This window comes from Leptidea sinapis, chromosome 14, assembly GCF_905404315.1.
Source record: "Leptidea sinapis chromosome 14, ilLepSina1.1, whole genome shotgun sequence".
NCBI lineage: Eukaryota > Metazoa > Arthropoda > Insecta > Lepidoptera > Pieridae > Leptidea > Leptidea sinapis.
In genome coordinates this window covers 14,074,965-14,094,864 of record NC_066278.1, presented here as the reverse complement: position 1 = coordinate 14,094,864, position 19,900 = coordinate 14,074,965, and the positions used below count along the sequence as shown (strand labels likewise).

Here is a 19,900-nt window from a genome sequence, read left to right as displayed (position 1 = left end):
ACTTATTTTACTTATTTTAATGTTTATAGAATTATAGATTTATTTGGCTGATACGTTGCTTATGAGTTTGTTGTTTGCTTTAATATTGGTCCAGAAAAGTGAACATAACAAAATATGGACATCAGTTGTCGCCGTTACAAAGCTATTATCAACATACGAAGCCCAATTAAACAACTCGATAAATAAAGTGCTAAAGTAATCTTTTGAAACGATTGCAATTATTGTGCTTAGTGGAAGTACCTAACATACTTTAATATATACTACTTAGAATCCTTTAAGACTTTACTCAAGTACAACTTAGCTGGGAGCTAGCTTAGCATAATCTTTGATTTGTTTTTAAAGTCATTATTATCAGTCAAGTTCGCGTTTTATCACACTCATCTAAGTTTTATTTGAGTAAAGTCTGAGCAATGTCTAAGTACGCTCTATAGATCTCAGCCTGAGTTTATCGATTGCGTATATAAAATATATCTCAACAAAACTCATGACGTTTATTTATTGAAGTCTCTGCATTAAATAATAATTCTGTTCGTAATAACTTACGTACAGACACACTGATGAAAAACAGATGAATAAGAAATAATCGGCTGACATCGTTTCTCTATGATTTTTGTTTGGAACACTATAAGAACTAATAACGGGACATTTACTATTAGTATGTTTTTGTTTTCAGTTTTCTTCATAATATATCTCGGTAACAGTATTGATCATGGATGCATGACAACGTGTATGCAAAATAATAATATAATCACCGAATGCGAAACAAAACACCAACGAATCTCAAATTATAAAATAATATATTATCTGTGTATTCTCCTCATGTGCGCGTGTGTGTATGTTTGCGTGCGAGTGTATGTGTATGTGTACTATACTCTCAGTTACTATCATATATAATAATGAATGTATGTACATTCATTAATAATATTAGTGAGCATCACCTGATAGCAGCACAGGCCTCTGGCGAGTACGTACACGCGGTCGAACAGAGCGAAGAGTGAAGCGGACGGTTGGTGCACTGTACAGATGATAGTCCGACCCTGGCGAGACAGGAGACGGAGCAGAACGATCAGCTGCCGAATGGAGACCACATCCAGTCCACTGAAATGCAGTAATATCTACCTTAGCCGTGACCAATTTTGATTTGTCTATGTGTGCGTTAGTTATTTTAATATTCATAATACTAAGGAGCCAATGCCGAGAGAAGATGACTGTTTACGACTTGTCAAGCAAAATTAGCTACAGTGACAAGAGATTCGCTATTCTTTACTATTTAACTTTATCTCAGTCAGAGTTGTTCTTTTCTCGTGCATAGTTCATTCGTCTATTTGCTTGTATATTGTAAGTGTGTTTGAAGTAAATTACAATAAAATCTAGTCATAATATAAAAAGAGTGATTATGATTGAGGACAGTAGCTCTTAAATCTGTAGATCTTTTGTGCCCCCTACATGTGCTCAGACACATACTCTAATGATGACCATTCTCGTTGTAATGAGGAGATTTGGTCAAACGTTTAGAAAGGTTATCCCTTGCATAATCGAAGATTTTATCAATCACATCTATAAGGCCTTTAAGAGAAGCAGTATCCTCAGGGGGTTTAATTGGGGAAGGTCTTCCTGTGGCGATGGCCACCCCTCCCCCCTCTGTAGGATGTATTTAGAATCTTCGTTGTCCTCTTGGCAGAATCTACATATTATGTTGGATTCACAATAACAATTTACCTTGTGGGTACATAGAGAATGCTTATTGTAATAGGCATACTGTAAGTACTAGATGTGATAGAAATTTGGTCTGCGTTGCGAGGTTTGGCGGTTGGGTCATTTTGAGCTTATTAAAAATGAAAACGAAAAAAAACTTATACTTAAAAGTAAGCCTCATGCGATTTTTGTTTTTTGCTATCAACTAATAAATTTCATCTTTATAGGATATTTTTGCAGGTACCCTTATCATATGGACCTGGAGACACCGACGACATCGGAAGTGGCTTTATGTAGCAAGTAGAAAAATTTATTAAATAACGAAAGTGTCCCGGCGTGTATTAATGAAACTTTAGGAACAGTTACTATAAACTATTTCATCGACGAAAATACCCCATATAGGGGTCAATTCCACAACCCTACCAGTCTGCAGCTACTTTTATTTTTATCTTAGCAAAATTCACCTCAATTTGTAAAATAACGGCGGTTTAAGTTCTACGTCCTGTAGGGACTCAATGTTGCAATAGATTTTTTGTGATTTCCAAAAGTTTATTTTTTACATTATTTTATCACATCTGGACACTTTATTTGAAAATTCATTTTAATATTTGAGTTGCTTAACAAATTGATATACGAATCACTGCTCTCGGTCTAATAGTTAAAGAATTATTGTTCATCAAATAGACCCCTTCACTTGCGGGTCAAGCACACGTAAGCAACCCAGCTCCTTTGTTGCGTTGTGTGTGAGCGGATACGGAAACATTTTTATAGGGAATAAGAAAGAGACAACGATTTGGTTAGATTGTCCCTATTGAGTGTTTAACATGTAATCGGCAAGGTCAGTAAGTCGCTTTGTGTTTCGTTACGTCAGCGTCAGGTCTCGTGGAGGTTTTCTAATATTGGGATGCGCATATCGCGGACATCCATTTTGTGTACGGTCTGTGCGATGGCAACGCAAGTGTTGTGGTGGAATAACGTCAGTGCTTTCCAGGAGGGCCATCACCTAACATCCGTATCAACGTTCACAATAGAGTAGCGGCACAAGGGATTCGCTGATTTATTATTAATTAATGCCGCTAGTGAAATTACTGGGCAAATGAGACTTAACATCTTATGTCTCAAGGTGACGAGCACAATAATTGTAGTGTCGTGAATGATTGTGTTATTCAAGAATCCTGAGCGGCACTGCATTGTAATGGGCAGGGCGATACGCCCATTACCCCAACACCCGATTACAATCAGCTGAACGTCCTGCTCATCTCGTCCGTGAGGAGAAGGTAGGAGTTATGTAAGGACACTTTGCGTTATTTCATTTATGCCCACCCTGGATAAGCGCAATAAGTATAAAAGAATATTAACCTATTTATTATTTTGACAGTATTTCACGCCTGTTAGAAACAATTCCAGATTTCTTCGAAGTATTCCAGTTAATGTAATCTGTGGAGCGTTGAATAAATGTATTAGTTTGATTGAGTTTTATTGTTAGTCCAAAGGGAACTTCTAAAGCAGATTAGTAAACAGCATTGTCAGACACGTTTCGCCTTGCCAAACACGGACTGGGTTTATGAGCAATAAAACGTTACGAGGGTTTCGGTGATTAAGGCAATTACATTTATTACGTTTAATTTTCTTTCATTTTATCAATCAGTACCATTTAATAAGAAGTTTGCAAAGTAAGTACACTTACTGTATATAAGTACGTCTGATAGGTACTTAGATATTCGTTGTAAAAGTATGTGTTCGAGTTTTAGTTTAATAAAGTTTTATTTTTTTTGCCCTATGCTTCCTCGGGGCGTAAAGGAAAAGGGGAGTCCCAGGACTAAGGATGTCGTAAGAGGCGACTACCGGCTTTATGGAGGTGAGAGAGTCACCGCTGCCGTCTTAAGACGTCAGAACCATCGGGCCAGACTCGTCCGGGCTAATTACCACACTCGTACAGAAAACCGGCGTGAATGCTTCGCATAGGTTAATGGGGTAGAAACCCCATTCCCCTCTCCACCAGAATATGACAGCGGTGCTTAAAGAGATTTTATCCCAGGAGGGTACCAGCTCTACCAGATTCGGAGAATTCCACCCAGACCATTCTCGCTCAGGCTGCTCCTCGTATTCTGGGGAGGGCACAGTACCGCGCATGTCCGAGGACAAACAAGGCAGAAATACGACGGTAACCCGCTCCACGCTTAATGTGGACTTTTCAACATTAGGGGATTCCACTCTATTTTAAACGCCATCAACACCTCCACACACAATAGCTTCTATGATGCAAGAAAGACTCCAGTGATGATACTCAAGTTTATTATATGAGTCAGTGGTAAAGTAAAATGATCCGAGTTTTGCTGCTCCTATTTAGTCTATTCCTGAAGCACTATCTACTCGTAGATCGTTTAACCAGTGTTTTATTTCAGTTTTGTCAGCTGGTTTCATGAAAAATGACCTTATTGGAGTGTTTACATGTTTTATTTCGGATGCTAAATGTTCCTCAGTTTTTTGATGTTGTCAATAATTGTCTTAGTAAGTTGTCTACCCACAGATGCAAAATATTCGTTATGCAACTTTTAACAATGTTCTACTTCATCAGACGTTTTAATTAATTCTTCAGCATTCTGTTGTGAGTGTTAATGATGAGTAATGTCTCCAATCACCTTCCATATCTTCTTTTTATCAGGGTTTCTTTTTGTCAATAGTGGGCGTTCGTAATTGTACTTTAGTAGTAGATTATTTCAGAAGTTTCTATATTATATATAAATAACCTTTTTAATGTCAGCACCATGACCCCACAGCTAAAAGTTAAAGTAACTGAACTGAAGTTAAAATAACTGAAGTATACTAAATCTAGCCGTAGGAATAATTATTTTTGTATAGCTAATTGAAGTGACATAGCCCCTTTTTCTTTGCATTTTTTATTAATGACCTTGTCGAAAAATTTTTGTGTCCCTGTCTTTTGTATGCCGATGATCTTAAAATATTCAATAAAATTAAAGATATCAGTGATTGTGTGTATCTCCAGAAGGATTTACTTACTTTATTGGATTCATTCACCATAAAACGGTTACAAATTTAATTTTGATTATAAAATTAACAATGAACTTCTTGAGAGGAAATGTGTTATCAAGGATCTCTGTGTACTGTTTCACGACCACCATAGTTTTGGCGATCATTAGAATAGTATATAAACAAAGCTTACCAGAATCTGGGCTTCATAGCAAGAACCACGAAATTGTTAAAAAAACCGCAAAGCGTCATTCTGTTGTATAACACACTGGTATGGACGGTGCTGGATTAATTACCAATAATTTGGTCCCCTTGCTATGATGTACTTTCTAATAATATCGAACTAGTTCAGAAGAAATGCCCAAGAACTTACCTTACTCTTACCTTTGTTGTATATCCAGGCAAATTACTTACTATGCTGACCGTCTTGCCAAATTTCATATGACTCCACTCAATATTCGTCGTAAACGACAATATTTGTTGACCCTCCACAAAGTACATTCAAACTTAGACTCTCCCGCTTTGCTATCTCAGATGATGATAAATATTAGACAAATGGGCCGAAGATCAAAACCCTATACTCCAAACATTTGTTCAAATAACACCTAGAATTATAACCCAATCATAAGAATGTGTCGCTCATATAATGAAATAGCCAAATTAGACATAGATAAACGATTATCGCTTCGGGACTTTCGTTATTTTTTAATAAGCTTAGCGAAATAATGAGTAGATTAGGAATTTTGTAGTTGATTTGATTTTAAAATTTTATTCAAAAGGACTTCAATAAGATTTAAAAATTTAATGAAGACTTTAGGTTAAAAATTATTGTTATATTTTTGGGTTGCCTAAAAAAATAAAAAAATAAAATAGCCCCATTAAACATGACACCCCACAGTTAACTTATAGATTAGCAGTGTGTAAGTAGTGATTCAGTATAATCGAAACGGCAGACGTGAAACAGTGCGTAAATAATTATATTGTAATTCTGACTAGAGCAACTCCTGCGACTACAATCTGCAACAATACCAATCAAAATATTACATTTCATCGATTTTGATCCAAAGTCCTATTAACTACTAACTACCCTGTTCGAGGATAATCCTAACTCGCAGTTTACTCGTATAAATAGAGGCAAACGCAAAGTGAACTGTAATTGCTATGTAACATACGATACCAGTATTTTATTGGTGATCAGTATAAGTATATAACGAGTTATAGGTAACTTTTTTTATGACATTAAGGGATGAGACGAGCAGGACGTTAAGCTGATTGTAATTAATACGCCCTGCTCAATGCATTGCCCTGAGCGACATTGCAATGCAGTGTCGCTCAGGATTCTTGAAAACCTCAAATATTCTGAGCGGCACTACAATAGGGCTTTTCACCTTGAGGCATCATTTACCCAGTAACTTTACTAGCTACGGTACCCTTCAGACCGAAATAAAACAATACTTACACATTACTGCTTCACGGCAGAAATAGGCGCCGTTGTAAAGCCCATAATCTTATGGAAATCCTGTGCAAAGGAATCTCCCACTGGTAAACTAGTGTGGTACCTGGTATGTATATGGTGACTACTAGAGGGCGCTAAGCGAGTGTAAACATTGACTTAGTGTTTAAAAATTGAAATTAATAGAAAAAGTGCACATATAGGAGTGAATTAAGTTAATAAATATAGTTTAAGCTCCAATAAAACATATATAGTGTTAGCAAAACTTGATATTCGTTAAATATAGTAAAAAGTGCAGTTAAAATTTAGTGATCTTGTGCTCCGAACTATTGCACAAGTCACTTAGCTTTTGAAGGATGATCTTCAAAAGCTAAGTGACTTGTAATATACCTACACAACATTACATTACAGCCACCTGATTGAAGGAGATTATAAGAGAAGTACTTTTTGTAGTGTGAACAATATAAATTATTTTATTAAGTATCTGTATTTGTTAATATAATTGCTATATGCTAAGTAATTTTAAATTTTTAAAATAAAACATACTAGCGCCATCTAGCTTGTCAACATCAATATTATATTTATAAGGTTGTTTATAAATCTTTTGAATACATAGCTTAAAAATATATTACCTAGGCATTAAAATAGCAAAAAGGAATTTTACTGCTTGGTCTTTTTCACGATGAACTCACCCCCGAAATGCGCTGGATGCCGAAATGCCTTATCTAGGAAAGAATATTTACAGTGTTTAACATGTAAAGGACAATAAGACTTGGATTGTGCCAACGTGACGTACAAACTGTATTGTTTGATGCAACGTAAGGATAAATGGAACTGCCCTGAGTGCCTTAATAAAATACCAAAAAGAGGCAATACCAATATTCCAGTTCGAAACATTGACACAACAATGGACGAAGTCCGGCAACATGTAACGAACAAGTGTGAAGGATCTAAGCGTACTCAAAAAAATACAGAGAATGAAAATGTCACGTTGCGTGTAAAAAATCCATCAGCTCGGTCTACAACTACGGATACTACAGCAGAGTTCTCAATAATGGAAGAACTGAAACCACACATGAGTGAGCTATTTAACTCACACGGACACCATTAAGGCGCAAAACTCCCGTATTCAACAGCTTGAAGATCGAGTGTCGCAATTAGAAAAATCGACCGATTTGTCAGTTTTGGAGAACAAAATACAGAAGCTCAGTATAAAAATAGTCGAACAAGAGCAAACATTATTAGCAAACGATATTGAAATCTCTGGGTGTCCGGAAGTTCAGAACGAAAGTGCAATGCATATTATTAAGACCATTGCACATAAAATAGGCATCAGTATCAATGAGAAAGATATATTGTCAACGTGGAGCGAGTCGGGCCCAGGCATCCAGAAGAGAAAGACAAACCGTATAGACCACGACCGCTTATCGTGCGTCTTACACGCCGTGAGACTAGGGACGCGTTGCTTACCGCCGCCCGCGTTCGCCGTGGCGTTAACACCGAAGGCCTGCAGCTTCCAGGCCCTACACGCTCTCTCTATATAAATGAACGTCTCAGCGGACACAACCGGTACTTATTTCAGAAAGCCCGCTTATTAGCCAGCGAACTAAAATTTAAATATGTATGGACACGCGACGGTAAAATTTATGTACGGCAAGAGCAAGGAAAAGAACGTTCCAGGATACGTGAGGAGAATGATTTATTCCGGGTTTTTGGAAAATCTTAATATTTGAGCCTTTATTTTCCTATCCTTCTTATTTTAAACTTACATTTAAAGCTTATATTTTTATAATGTGCAACCTTCTGTTATTTCGTACTTTTTCTACACAACATAGTACAAATAATGCTCACACTCTAAACAGAACTCACACTAAACACACAGAACTCTTAAACACATATTCATATAAACATACACAAATGTTAAATATTAGTTGCACATTGTTTATTAAAGTAGTTCATTTAAAAATCCCTAATGGCTAACCCTTCAAAAAAATGTTTGAAAATAGGTTTATTAAATGCAAGATCATTGAATACAGGGACGGATGAGTTATTGATAAGTTTATTAAAGTATGAACCAGATATCCTTGCGCTCAATGAAACGTGGATAAAAGAATCAAGTCAAATGAAATAAACGCTCATTTTTTAAATCTACCCCCATACAACAAAGAATATATAGAAATTACGACAAACGAAAAAGACAGTATACAACAAGCATTTGAACTGAAAATTACATCAGAGCAGGTAGTCCTTAATATTTTAAAGGCTATCAAAACTAAAGCTATGGGTGTTGATAAATTAGACATTGACATGATTTTACTTACCGTTGAAGTTACTCTGCCTATAATAACAAATATCATTAACACGTCAATATTAACTCATAAATTCCCTTCTTGTTGGAAAAACGCACTTGTTAAACCTATACCAAAAAAAACAACTGTTAATGGACTAAATGTTTTACGACCAATTTCTATTTTACCCGTACTATCCAAATGTTTAGAAAAAGTAGTCCTAGATCAAGTGATTGCTTATCTCGATAATATAAAAGTAATACCAAAATATCAATCTGGGTTTCGTAAGGGTCACGGCACAGAAACAGCCCTTCTACATATCACTGATGATTTGACAGAAGCATCGGATATGGGATATAGTAGTATACTAGTTTTGCTAGACTATTCTAGAGCATTCGACTGTATCCCATCAGAAATACTGCTGTCGAAATTAAAACACTATGGCTTCACCAAAAATATTTGCTGTTGGTTTGGAACGTTCCTGACCGGTAGAAGCCAAATGGTGGAAATTGAAGACAAAACTGGTAAAAAACTTCTTTCTTCGTTCCTGCCTGTGATAAGAGGTGTCCCACAGGGCTCTCTACTAAGCCCGATAATTTTCTCCATTTTTACTGCTGACCTCCCTAAATATATAAAAACTTGTAAGTACCACCTCTACGCTGATGACACGCAACTGTATTACTCTTTCAAAGGCAAGGATGTCAAAGACGCTATACGTAAAATAAATCAGGACTTAGAAAATATCTACAATTGGTCAAAAAAAAACTCGCTGTCACTTAATCCAGCTAAATCACAGATGTTAGCCCTTGGAACAAAAAACCAAATTAAATATATATGTAACTGCAACGAAAAAGTAAAAATAAATGATATACCAGTAGAATATGTAAAAACTGTACGTAATTTGGGCCTGGTATTAGACGGCGAGCAAAAATGTATGGAACATGTTAACAATAAAATAAGAACTGCTTTCTATAAACTAAAAACACTATATAAAATAAGGCCATACCTAAAAGAGGAACTACGTACTTCATTGACTGAGTCACTTGTCCTCTCCGAATTCAACCACTGCAGTACAAAATATGGTCCCAGACTTAGTTATAAATTGGAGAGAGCAGTGCAGCGGGTACAAAATGCATGTATTCGATTCACCTTTCATGTTCCAAACAGAGGCTATATAACTCCATATTTAAACAATAAACGAATACTTAATATGAAAGCTAGGAGAGAATTGTATTATGCCTGTAGTATAAAGAGAATTATCTATAGCAAGCGCCCTGAATATTTATTTGAAAAATTGTCCTGGAGCGGAAGTTCTAATTTAAAATGTACACGTCTTGCCTCTCAAAACTTATTAAATATACCATACTACAAAACAACGAGATATAGATCCAGTCTCAAATTCATGGCTTCCCGTATTTGGAATGATTTGCCACCACCTCTTAGAATGATAAAAAATATAAATCAGTTTAAGGGTAAATATAAAATGGCATTGTTAAAAAAACAACAGGAAGCTGAAAAAACTTCCCTTATATAAATATTTTTCATGATTGAACCATAACATTTGCAACTCGTTTCATATTACATTTAAACTGACACATTGACACACACTCATATATTTATACAACACACACACTCAGACTCACAAGTACACTCATAATTTATACAGAGGTTGATACATTTAGAAAAAGTTTAGATCTGCATTGTAATCGTTATTAGTTTGCCCTCTTTACTATGTATCCCACCTTACACCTTAGGGAGATGGGAATGGCTGAAAACCAGCGCTGCATTAAAATATTATTTCAAGCAGCATAAGCTGAGCCTACTCCCTTTTGTCTTAATGTATGTTTTGTAATAAGCTGATATTGTATACTTAAATTAAGTTCAAGCCAATAAATTTTATTATTATTATTATTATTACTACCTAGTATGAAGTATATAGTACCTATGATTGCTTCGACAATAAATAATTTGCGTAATTATACTAGTATTACCCGAATCCTGTACTCTTGTTTGAGAATAGATACGCGGAATGAACCGCGGAGCAGAACAATATTTGTAAAAATGCAAATACTTACGTTGTAGGCTCATCAAGGAATATAATAGGCGGGTTGTTGACCAGCTCCAGAGCAACAGAAAGCCTCTTCGATTGTCCACCGGACAGGTTGTGTGACATTGTATCTCGATGTTGCCACAGCCCAATTGTCTCAAGGATTTCTTCAATCTATTGAACATAACATAAACAAATTAGGTAAAAGTGAGCAGCGTGCAAGATGATTCTGACGAATATTTGCTTCTAATGTATTTGTAATTTGGAACTGTTTGCCTGAACTAAAAACTAAAGTTACTTGAAAGTTAGTTGAAAGCTAGAAAGCCCTTTAACAGACAGGCGATAGACGGACGAATAGACATTTTCCGTTGGTTCATTAACTAAATCCTAAATCGTAGGTTGGTCACAACTAACATAATAATGGACATCCTCCCCACTCATCAGGGTCGTCCGTAACGTGTTCTGTTGGAGTATCCATTATATTATATAGATCACACAAGTCCCTTTCAATGCCGGAAGATTAGCTACACACTCCACTTCTACGCCAACGTGATGTGTATTAATATTTTCGTTGCAGTTAGATGACTTTTTGTTGTTACACGTGAATAATGAAAAAGAAAAAAAAAATGTAATAATAATTATCTTCTCTTGTTGCACGTCCATATCCAGTTCGTGTAAAACAATTGCAAAACCTAATGACGTTCAAATCACATCGTATAAAGACAAAGCCGAACTATGGAACATGCTCCAAATTAGACCATAATAAACTTCGACTGCTATAATATATCTATACATTGTCGCATTTCCTCCAGTTTAAAATTTTCTTGGTCAATAATCAACAATGTAAAAATATTATTCAGTTCAAATTTGATTGTGACAGTGACAGTCGACACACGACTAAGGAGAAAAATGTGTTTCAGCCACGGAACAGAAAAACCTAGTGGAAGTGGCAAGTGGGCGTTACCTTGTCGCCACTATTGTGTACAAATGTACCCACTCGAGGCTCAAGTAACACCAGTTATTTGATGTCATGTGTCATAATTATCTTTAAAAAAATACAAATATGCCTTATTGTGTCATTTTGGACTGTAGAAATCATAGCTTAAATAAAAATATGTCCAATGAACGGATTTTCTATCATCGGTAATCATAATTTTCCGATTTAAATGCAATTAATATTTTTTATGTGTTGTGCAAAATATACAATTAAAAATGAACCATAAAATTACGACGTTTGGTTCATTTACCTTTACCTTTAATCGATGTAACTTATGTAAGAATAATTAATGTAAACAATAAAAATATCTTGCTTCTCAACAAGTGCATGCATGTACATATCGATTTAATTTCATCGAAATAAATTTTATCTTTATAAATTGTATTCAAGTACTGGTCTTTTCCATACATCATGCGTTAAGGGTGTAAGTAAGCAAAATTATATGGTTGTGGTAATTGTGTACAAGAGAGACTACGATGAATTCAAATTAATAGTTTTAATTGTCTCTTAGGTACAGCTAACTATTATTTAACAAATATTTGTATGATTCCAGTTAAACTTAAAAAGCGTTAATTTTTAAATATAGATAAACACATTTTTTTAATTAAATTTTAATATTTGGCATATATTGAGTTTCCACCGTTAAGGTTGAGTAGAGGAAATATGTCATAGAATTGTAAAAAATAGATCGAAAACCATGATTTCTGGGAATGTTTACCATCATTGTAGCATAATGTACATTATAATTAATTAATCATATATCATAAGACTAACAAGATTATTAGTACTTTATCAGTACTTATAGCTTCTCTTTTTATTAATTATTCGTTACTGCTTGTTCTGGAAATTTTGTTTCCGCACGCGCATTACGTATGGAAGCAGTACGGTTTATAAAATCTCATGTCTTACTGGCCCCTGGGTTTATACATATAATACTTATAAAAAACTATGTTTTATGTTTGTTCGCTGTCGTGATTTTATTTCAATTGAGCTAAATATTGTCCATCCTTTCAAATAAATAAATACCTAAGAAAAAATATTGGCCTTTTATTATTTTAGCTTACGACATACCTTATCGGTAATATACTTTATCTACACCCATGCTTTAAATCCTCTATTTAAGATTCTGAAACAGTTAGCTTATTACCAACATTAAAACACCCAATGTCGTAATAACCATTACATCATCCAAACGAGTGTTGTAATGTTGTACTGAATTTCATAACAACACTCCTTGGTTTTTTTTTCCGATCCCTTCATGCGCAAAGAGTATCAATAAACAGCCACATTTTTATTGCTCGATGCGTGGTATCTGTATGAATTGCAAAAAAAGAACATTTTCGTTTACGCGCGTTCCACACTACCAGAACCTGGCGCGCCGTAAAAAAAAAGTAGGTTATTCGAAACCCCGCCATTTTTCTTGAAAAAATGAGCGATTGAAGTTTTGACAGCACACCGCCGGATATTTTAAACGCTGCAAAAGAACATAATATTCAAGTGAATTTTAATAATTGCACAATTCAAAATGTAAATTACTACTAAAATAAATAATTAAGTATTTCATTAACACTTAGTTTAATTGTATAAAATCAGTAATGTATGCTATTAAGTTACTACTAGGACTGGCTGTTTTAATGTTAGCAGTAAGCTAACTGTTTCAGAATCTTTTAAATGATTCATATTCTGGGTGTAGTTAAAGTCTTGTATGCAACTGTTGATAATTAGGTGTTAAAACACTCATGTGATACTATTATCACACACCCACATTCGTGTTTTAATACCCCTTATTACACAACAGTTGCATAAATAACTATTATCAACTCTGATAACATCATTTCTAGTTTTCACTAACTTATCGATATGTTTATTCGTTTTCGTACAACACTATTCCTTTAAGTTTTTAATTGTTATTTTTCCCAATTTAAGAAAAAGTGCTGAGCTTCTCATAATCACGTTAAGAATATGATATTAGTGTAATTGTATTAAGTTCGAAATTGAGGTAAATAAATTTGTAGTTATGTCTTTTCGTGATTGTGAATTAGGGCTATCATAAAGCCGGAATAAGGCGTTTGTATAACATATTTAATAGATAAATGTGTGAGTTTGGCGACATCGGTTTCCATAGTGAAATGACATGATGCCACTTGTACTAGTTTTTTCTGTTCTGTGGTTTCAGCACACTTTTGCCGTTTCGCAATCAGACTGTGAATGTCAAGTCCTTATATGTATATAGAACGTCATTGGCAAACCCACTGAAATCCTGTGTGAAATAAACTATGACATGCAGTGCTTTTCATGTAATAACCTATTTTATCACACAGTACTGAAGGTATAGTCGAAGACGCAACATAATAAAGTGACAGACGGAGTCCTCTATCTGTCCACGGCACGGACGTATGTGAACAGACAGCTCGGACCCGGTACGGTCACACCACGGTCACGCTCCTGCCACATCACGGCATGGCTGTGTTGTGTAAGACAGACCATTATTGTGTTTTCAATACCTAAGTCCTTTATATAGACACAATTCATATAGATAGAGAGATTCCTCTGTAAACGTTTGCAAAGCCTTCAATATCAAAGTATGAGAGCTGAGCAAATGTGATTACGGGGAGTACCTCAAGTATCATTAACCACATCATAGAATAAATATTATCATCTTATTGGGCTACGTAATATGAAAACACGTTTTGGATAGAATATCAAGTTTGCCTATCTTATGAATGTTTGAAGCTGCGGTGCGGTTACTTGAATATTTATTTAGTCAATTTTGTCTTTGATTGCCAGATACAAAATTAGGTTTTCGAGTTGGTGATTTGTATTCCTTGAGCGTTCATCTATGCATTCGTTAAAATAGTTTTGTCCGATATTAATATTATATAATAATACTGCTGGGTTTATAATATTATAGTGCTGGGGCTGCTGCTTCGACTGCCGGAAAGCAAACGTCCGCGTCGTAAATATATTGTTCTCAATGAGTCATTAATCTTTGTGCCGTTTGGTGTCGAGACACTTGGACCGTGGGCCCAGAGGTACGGAGAGAGTACAAAGTCCTATCTCCGCGCCTCAATAAGGCTACTGGAAGTCCAAGCGCTGGCAGCTATTTCGGTCAACGGATAAGTCTAGATATCCAACAGAAATATGGCCAGTATTCTTGGTATACTTACCCGTAACAATAGTTAAGTCATAAGATATTTTTGTTTGAATAAAATCATGGTGAAATTGATATTGGTTTTATGTGTATATTATTTGTATATTATAATGACTTTTTACAGCCTAATGAAATAACGAGATAGTAATAAATTACTTTAGGAATTTATTAAATGCTAAAGAAAATATTATTTTTAAGTTATACCTAGTTCTTTTGGGGTGTTTGGGAAAAATTATATAAGTGAACTTTTATGATGCGCGCGTACACAGACTTAATAATATAAAATTAACAACACTATCACACACACCAACATGGTTTGTTAATTTCTTTGAAATTAAATCAAAGGCGTTATTCAAATATTTATGAATGTTTAACATACGCGTTTTATGTTGATATAATATATTAAGTGAGTGATTTTTAATATGGACTTGAATGATAATGTATTATGAATGTTCCTTTTTACATAGGAGGGGGAAATAGTCAAGAGACGTGATGGGATCTGGTGACGGAACCACGCATGAATATCTGTGAAACCAGGGGTCAAGAGATACGACGCCCTTTAACGTGGAAGGTGGTTCCTGAGGCGCTTTGGTTCGGGAATACTGCATCCGCAAAATGATTCCACAAATTGAAAAAAGTCATATTCCTCGCCAAAGACGGGCTTGCAGAATGACAACATGATGCGGGTGGAATTTCAATTTTGACGTCATGTCCGGGGGTGGAATTCGGCTGATGCTATCAACCCCAACAACCCCTTGAGCACTCTTGGTGATATATGCTGGAGAAGGTGAAGAGGTCCCGCACATCTCTACGCAACACCAAATAATCAACGAGAACAGTACCCCATGTGAGGCAAACTTGCGCCTTATATAGTTGCACGCGGTGGCTTGAAATGAAGTACTCTCTCCCCTATTGAGTACACCAAGCCTTATAGAGGTATTTTTACCATCTCTTTCAAGGTTTCTTTAGGTTGCATTTAATGCTCGACTGTTGATCAGCGCTGACGTCAGTCGAGCGTAGCTATAACTATGAAAACATATGAGAGCGTTCAGTCCAGCGCTGATGAATTGCTACGCGCGTATAGCTTCGTCGCGGTCGTGCTGACGAGAATCATCGGTCGAGCTCGTTGGTCCGACGTATATAACCTGGTCATCCCAACTCAGGGCCTGGCTCGAATGACAGTTCTAAGAAGTACGGTCAGCAAGAAAAACTCATCAAAAACGGATTAAATCAAATAGAACAGTGAAAATAAAATTTAACCTGGCACAAAATTTTCGACACATAATTTTTTGTAAATAATTCTTGATGTTATGAAATATAATTAAAAAGAACAACGTCTGTCGAGTCAGCTAGTAATGAGTATGAATTAGAAATAAATATGACAAAAAAATTAATTCATCAAAGACAAATTATGTCCAATTTAATTATTAATTAATTAATTTAAACATTTGTGTTTTTGTATGTATTGTAATGTTTTCACACAAAAACTACTTGATCGATTTCAAAAATTCTTTCACCATTAGAAAGCTGCATATTCTTCATTGAGTGATACAGGCTGATACATGATATTACATTTTCGAAAAAAAATAGGGATCCCTAGTAAAAAAGCAATTTTATTACCCAAGATGTGAAAAAAATGTCTGTCACCGCGAGCGCTGCGGAAAATTTGTTGGTAGAACAAAAAAATGTTCTACAATATTATAGAATATATATGTACAAAAAATTTGGGGATACCATAAATGTCCAACTACTGTAGTTATACCACAATAACAACTTTTTACATTTTAAAAATTACTTAAATTTTTCAAATGTAAAAAGAATTCATTTTAAATGAATATTTTTTCATTAAATATGGTTCAAGTATTTCCACACCCCTTTCTCTCCCGCTTGTCAGAATGAGACAGATGAAAGGACGCGGCAAGCACACAGTCCGAATCATTGTCGATAGAGTCACTTTTTTTTAAAGGACCTTAGAACAATATTGTATTTCGTGCACAGAAAGTCACAGCCGGTGAATATGAACGGCTTACAAGAACGCGAACAATTAAAAAACTAGTTCTACTTACACAGTATCACAAACGTATCGTTATCTAGTGATAATTGATACTTATTTATACCGCAAATCTGTAAAAGCTAATCTTTTTCAGCTTTTCCATACACGAGATAGTGAAAGAGAATTGGCGGCAATTGGTAGCAAGAGCTGGAATTATTTCCTCGAGGTTGATTTATATATCACCACTAAAAGGCTTAAGCGTTTAAAAAATCGTGCTCACAAAGTATGATGTAACTTTTAAAGTATTGATAACTCTTTCGAAAGTCAATATATATTGTCAATTTAGTCAAATTATATATATTGACAAGAGCTGTCTACCAAGATATATTGGTCCGCTTACACTACAAATGCCAACAAGATACATTGGAAAAGATTTCTATGTCTCAAAGACAAAATTTCACAAATGAAATTTATTTAAGGGAACTTAACATTTTAATAACCAGTTTCCAGAATTATTTTATGTAATTAAAAATATAATATTTGAGTGTTTGTCTCTCTTATTAAATTTTCTTATTAGATCCAAATACATGTAGAGCGACAAGGAGTAACAAATATACGGACAAACTAATAAATAAACATATAAACTTCGTATAATATGAGTGTGATTTTTGATTAAAAAGTAAAAAAAACCTCAGACTGAACAGATCTTGATCAGAAAATAGGGACAGACTGAAAAACGTAAAACTTATAGCAACCCTCTTCGTCTGGGTTTAAAAACATACCTAACTGCTACTCCACTGATGTCACTGTCCAAATTGGGTTCTAAATTCAAAATACGCAGCTTAAACTGAAAAAGTTTATTGCTTGTCTATTATATTGCTGTCTATTGGCCAATAATATTTTAAACGACTGTATAGAAAAGTTATAATGGTGTCATTTGTTTTGTGGCATGCTCCTTATTTCGCCTTTGATTTTGTATGACGTGCATTGTCTATATGTATTGAACGTCATTGACCCCAAGGAATACGATGGTGCAACAAATTTCGCAGTCTATGTTAAAGAAAGGATCCTTCTTTAAAACTATTTCGAGCCCTCACATGAAAATGGCTGAGGTCGGATAGAGAGATGCATAGTTTTTTACTAAATTAATAATAGACTATTAATTTACAAATTTATTTTGTATTTACATAGTCTTTTGAATTTTTGGCGATGATATTAATTATGTTCGATTCCTGCATCTTCTATAAATTTGAGAGCTCAACGCCTTTGGGGTTACGTCTCAGACAGCGCTTACCACTTAGTTGATAAGAGCGCTTGGACGTTACCCTAGAGGGGTGGGTTCAAATCCCGGATCGTTTATAAATTTTGGTGCAAATTAAATTTGCCTATTAATTTCCAGAAGTGGAGGGGGGGGGGGATATCACTTAAAACATCAATGTAATGTAACATCTTACTATTAGTTCCTTTTCTGCCTTTCCCAGTTCCTCGCCCAGCTTGAGGTCTGCAGCGACCCACATGGACTCCATCACGGTCAGTCGAGGTTGCAGTACATCATCTTGCATGATATAGCTACATAGTTTTTTGTATACCCTCATATCACGAGCGTGACCGTTCACGGTGATTCTTCCATTGACGCCGTTTGAACTGTAAAATAAATAATATTATATCAGGCCAAAGATTTTTATGGAAAAATACAACAAGCGCGAATCGGGCTCGCCCACCGAGGGTTCCGTACATATTGTTAAGTACCTTCCTATTCATATAAAAAAGGGAAAAGGTTTCTTCGTCAAATATCTAAAAAATAAAATAAGAATACGTAAATAACGTAAAATTATCATAAAAATAATTATAATCTTGCGCGAGAGACACTTCCAAAGTGGTAAAATGTGTCCCCCCCCTGTAATTTCTAAAATAAAAGAATGATAAAACTAAAAAAATATATGATGACGTACATTGACCATGCAAACTTCCACCGAAAATTGGTTTGAACGAGATCTAGTAAGTAGTTTTTTTAATACGTATTAATGATGAGAGCTCATTTGTACTGTATGATTTTGAGCAAAGATTTTTTTGGCTTTTCCATTTAAATAATTTAATATCATTTTCCTTTCTATATAACTTTTATATTATATTAGTTGCTGCTACGGAACCCTTAGTTAACTAAGAAGTTTGATTATCACAGCTTACGGAGGCTTGAGTTGGTATATCAATTTAATTAAAACTCGAAACTCGACTCCACGCGTTCCTGAGACAAAGGGTGTTGACAGATGGACAGACAGATGGACTGACGAACAGACGGATGGACGAACAGTGATCGAGTGAGTGACCTCTGCCCATCTTGCAGAGGAATTACAAGAGCATTGCCGTATAATGGCGGTTATGTTAGCTTTGGGACTTTTTTGAAGGTGCCGCCCATGTCGTATTTAACCTCACACCGTGCAAGAAATCTAATTCTATAGGTTTTTTTTTATATAGGCACACTTATTTGACGTAACAACGTCTTATAACTCGATGAACGCACGATAAAGTGTCACGTTCCGCCTGAGCCGAGCATAGAAGAGAGAGCGAGGAACAAGAGATAGAGAGGCATGATCGGTCCATGATGTTATCACGTTAAGTTATCGTCCGTAAACCGACTTTACAGATAACCGATTTTTCACAAATTGCCTCGTGCCAAACTAAGCATAGCGTATGTGTTGCAAGTCAACGATATTTTAATACGATATACATACACAAGTAGACATCTATGAGTTGCTAAAAACCATCCATATAAATAATTGCTGGTACCGATTCTTCAAAACGGTATGAAGATTTCGTCTACAATCTGTTTATTTAAGGCGGCGAAGGGTAAACAGAAAAGACGCAAACAATGTTTTTTTTACGACAAGAGACGAGACGAGCAGGACGTTCAGCTGATGGTAATTGATACGCTCTGTCCACTGTCTGTAGTGCCACTGAGGATTCTTGAAAAACCCAAAAATTCATAACGGCACTACAATTGCACTCGTCATCTTAAGACTTAAAATGTTAAGTTTCATTTGCCCAGTAATTTAACTAGCTATGGCGCCCTTCCAACCGAAACACTATAATAAATACACATTACTGCTTAACGGCAGAACTAGGCGCCGCGGCCGTTGTAGTACCCACAATCTAGCCGTTATCCTGTGCAAAGGTATCTCCCACTCCTCACAATATGTTTTTAGACAAGTTTCATGGTGAAAATATAGCTGTTAGAGATAAGTATAAACACTGCTTTTTCCTGTTGCACATACCCTTAAATCTAAT

At 35.4% G+C, this 19,900-nt stretch overlaps 1 protein-coding gene across 2 annotated transcripts in view; it reads right to left on the bottom strand.

Annotated features, from left to right (window-relative positions):
• LOC126967966 (ATP-binding cassette sub-family G member 1-like) overlaps positions 1 to 19,900 on the bottom strand; it is a 99,615-nt gene that overhangs the window by 18,189 nt on the left and 61,526 nt on the right. For both annotated transcript variants that reach the window (XM_050812694.1, XM_050812695.1), the window contains exons 3-5: positions 18,070 to 18,259; positions 10,503 to 10,648; positions 939 to 1,098 (exon numbers count right to left, since the gene is read on the bottom strand). In XM_050812694.1, coding sequence (XP_050668651.1) covers positions 939 to 1,098; positions 10,503 to 10,648; positions 18,070 to 18,259 — 496 coding nt within the window. The remainder of the gene's footprint in view (positions 1 to 938; positions 1,099 to 10,502; positions 10,649 to 18,069; positions 18,260 to 19,900) is intronic.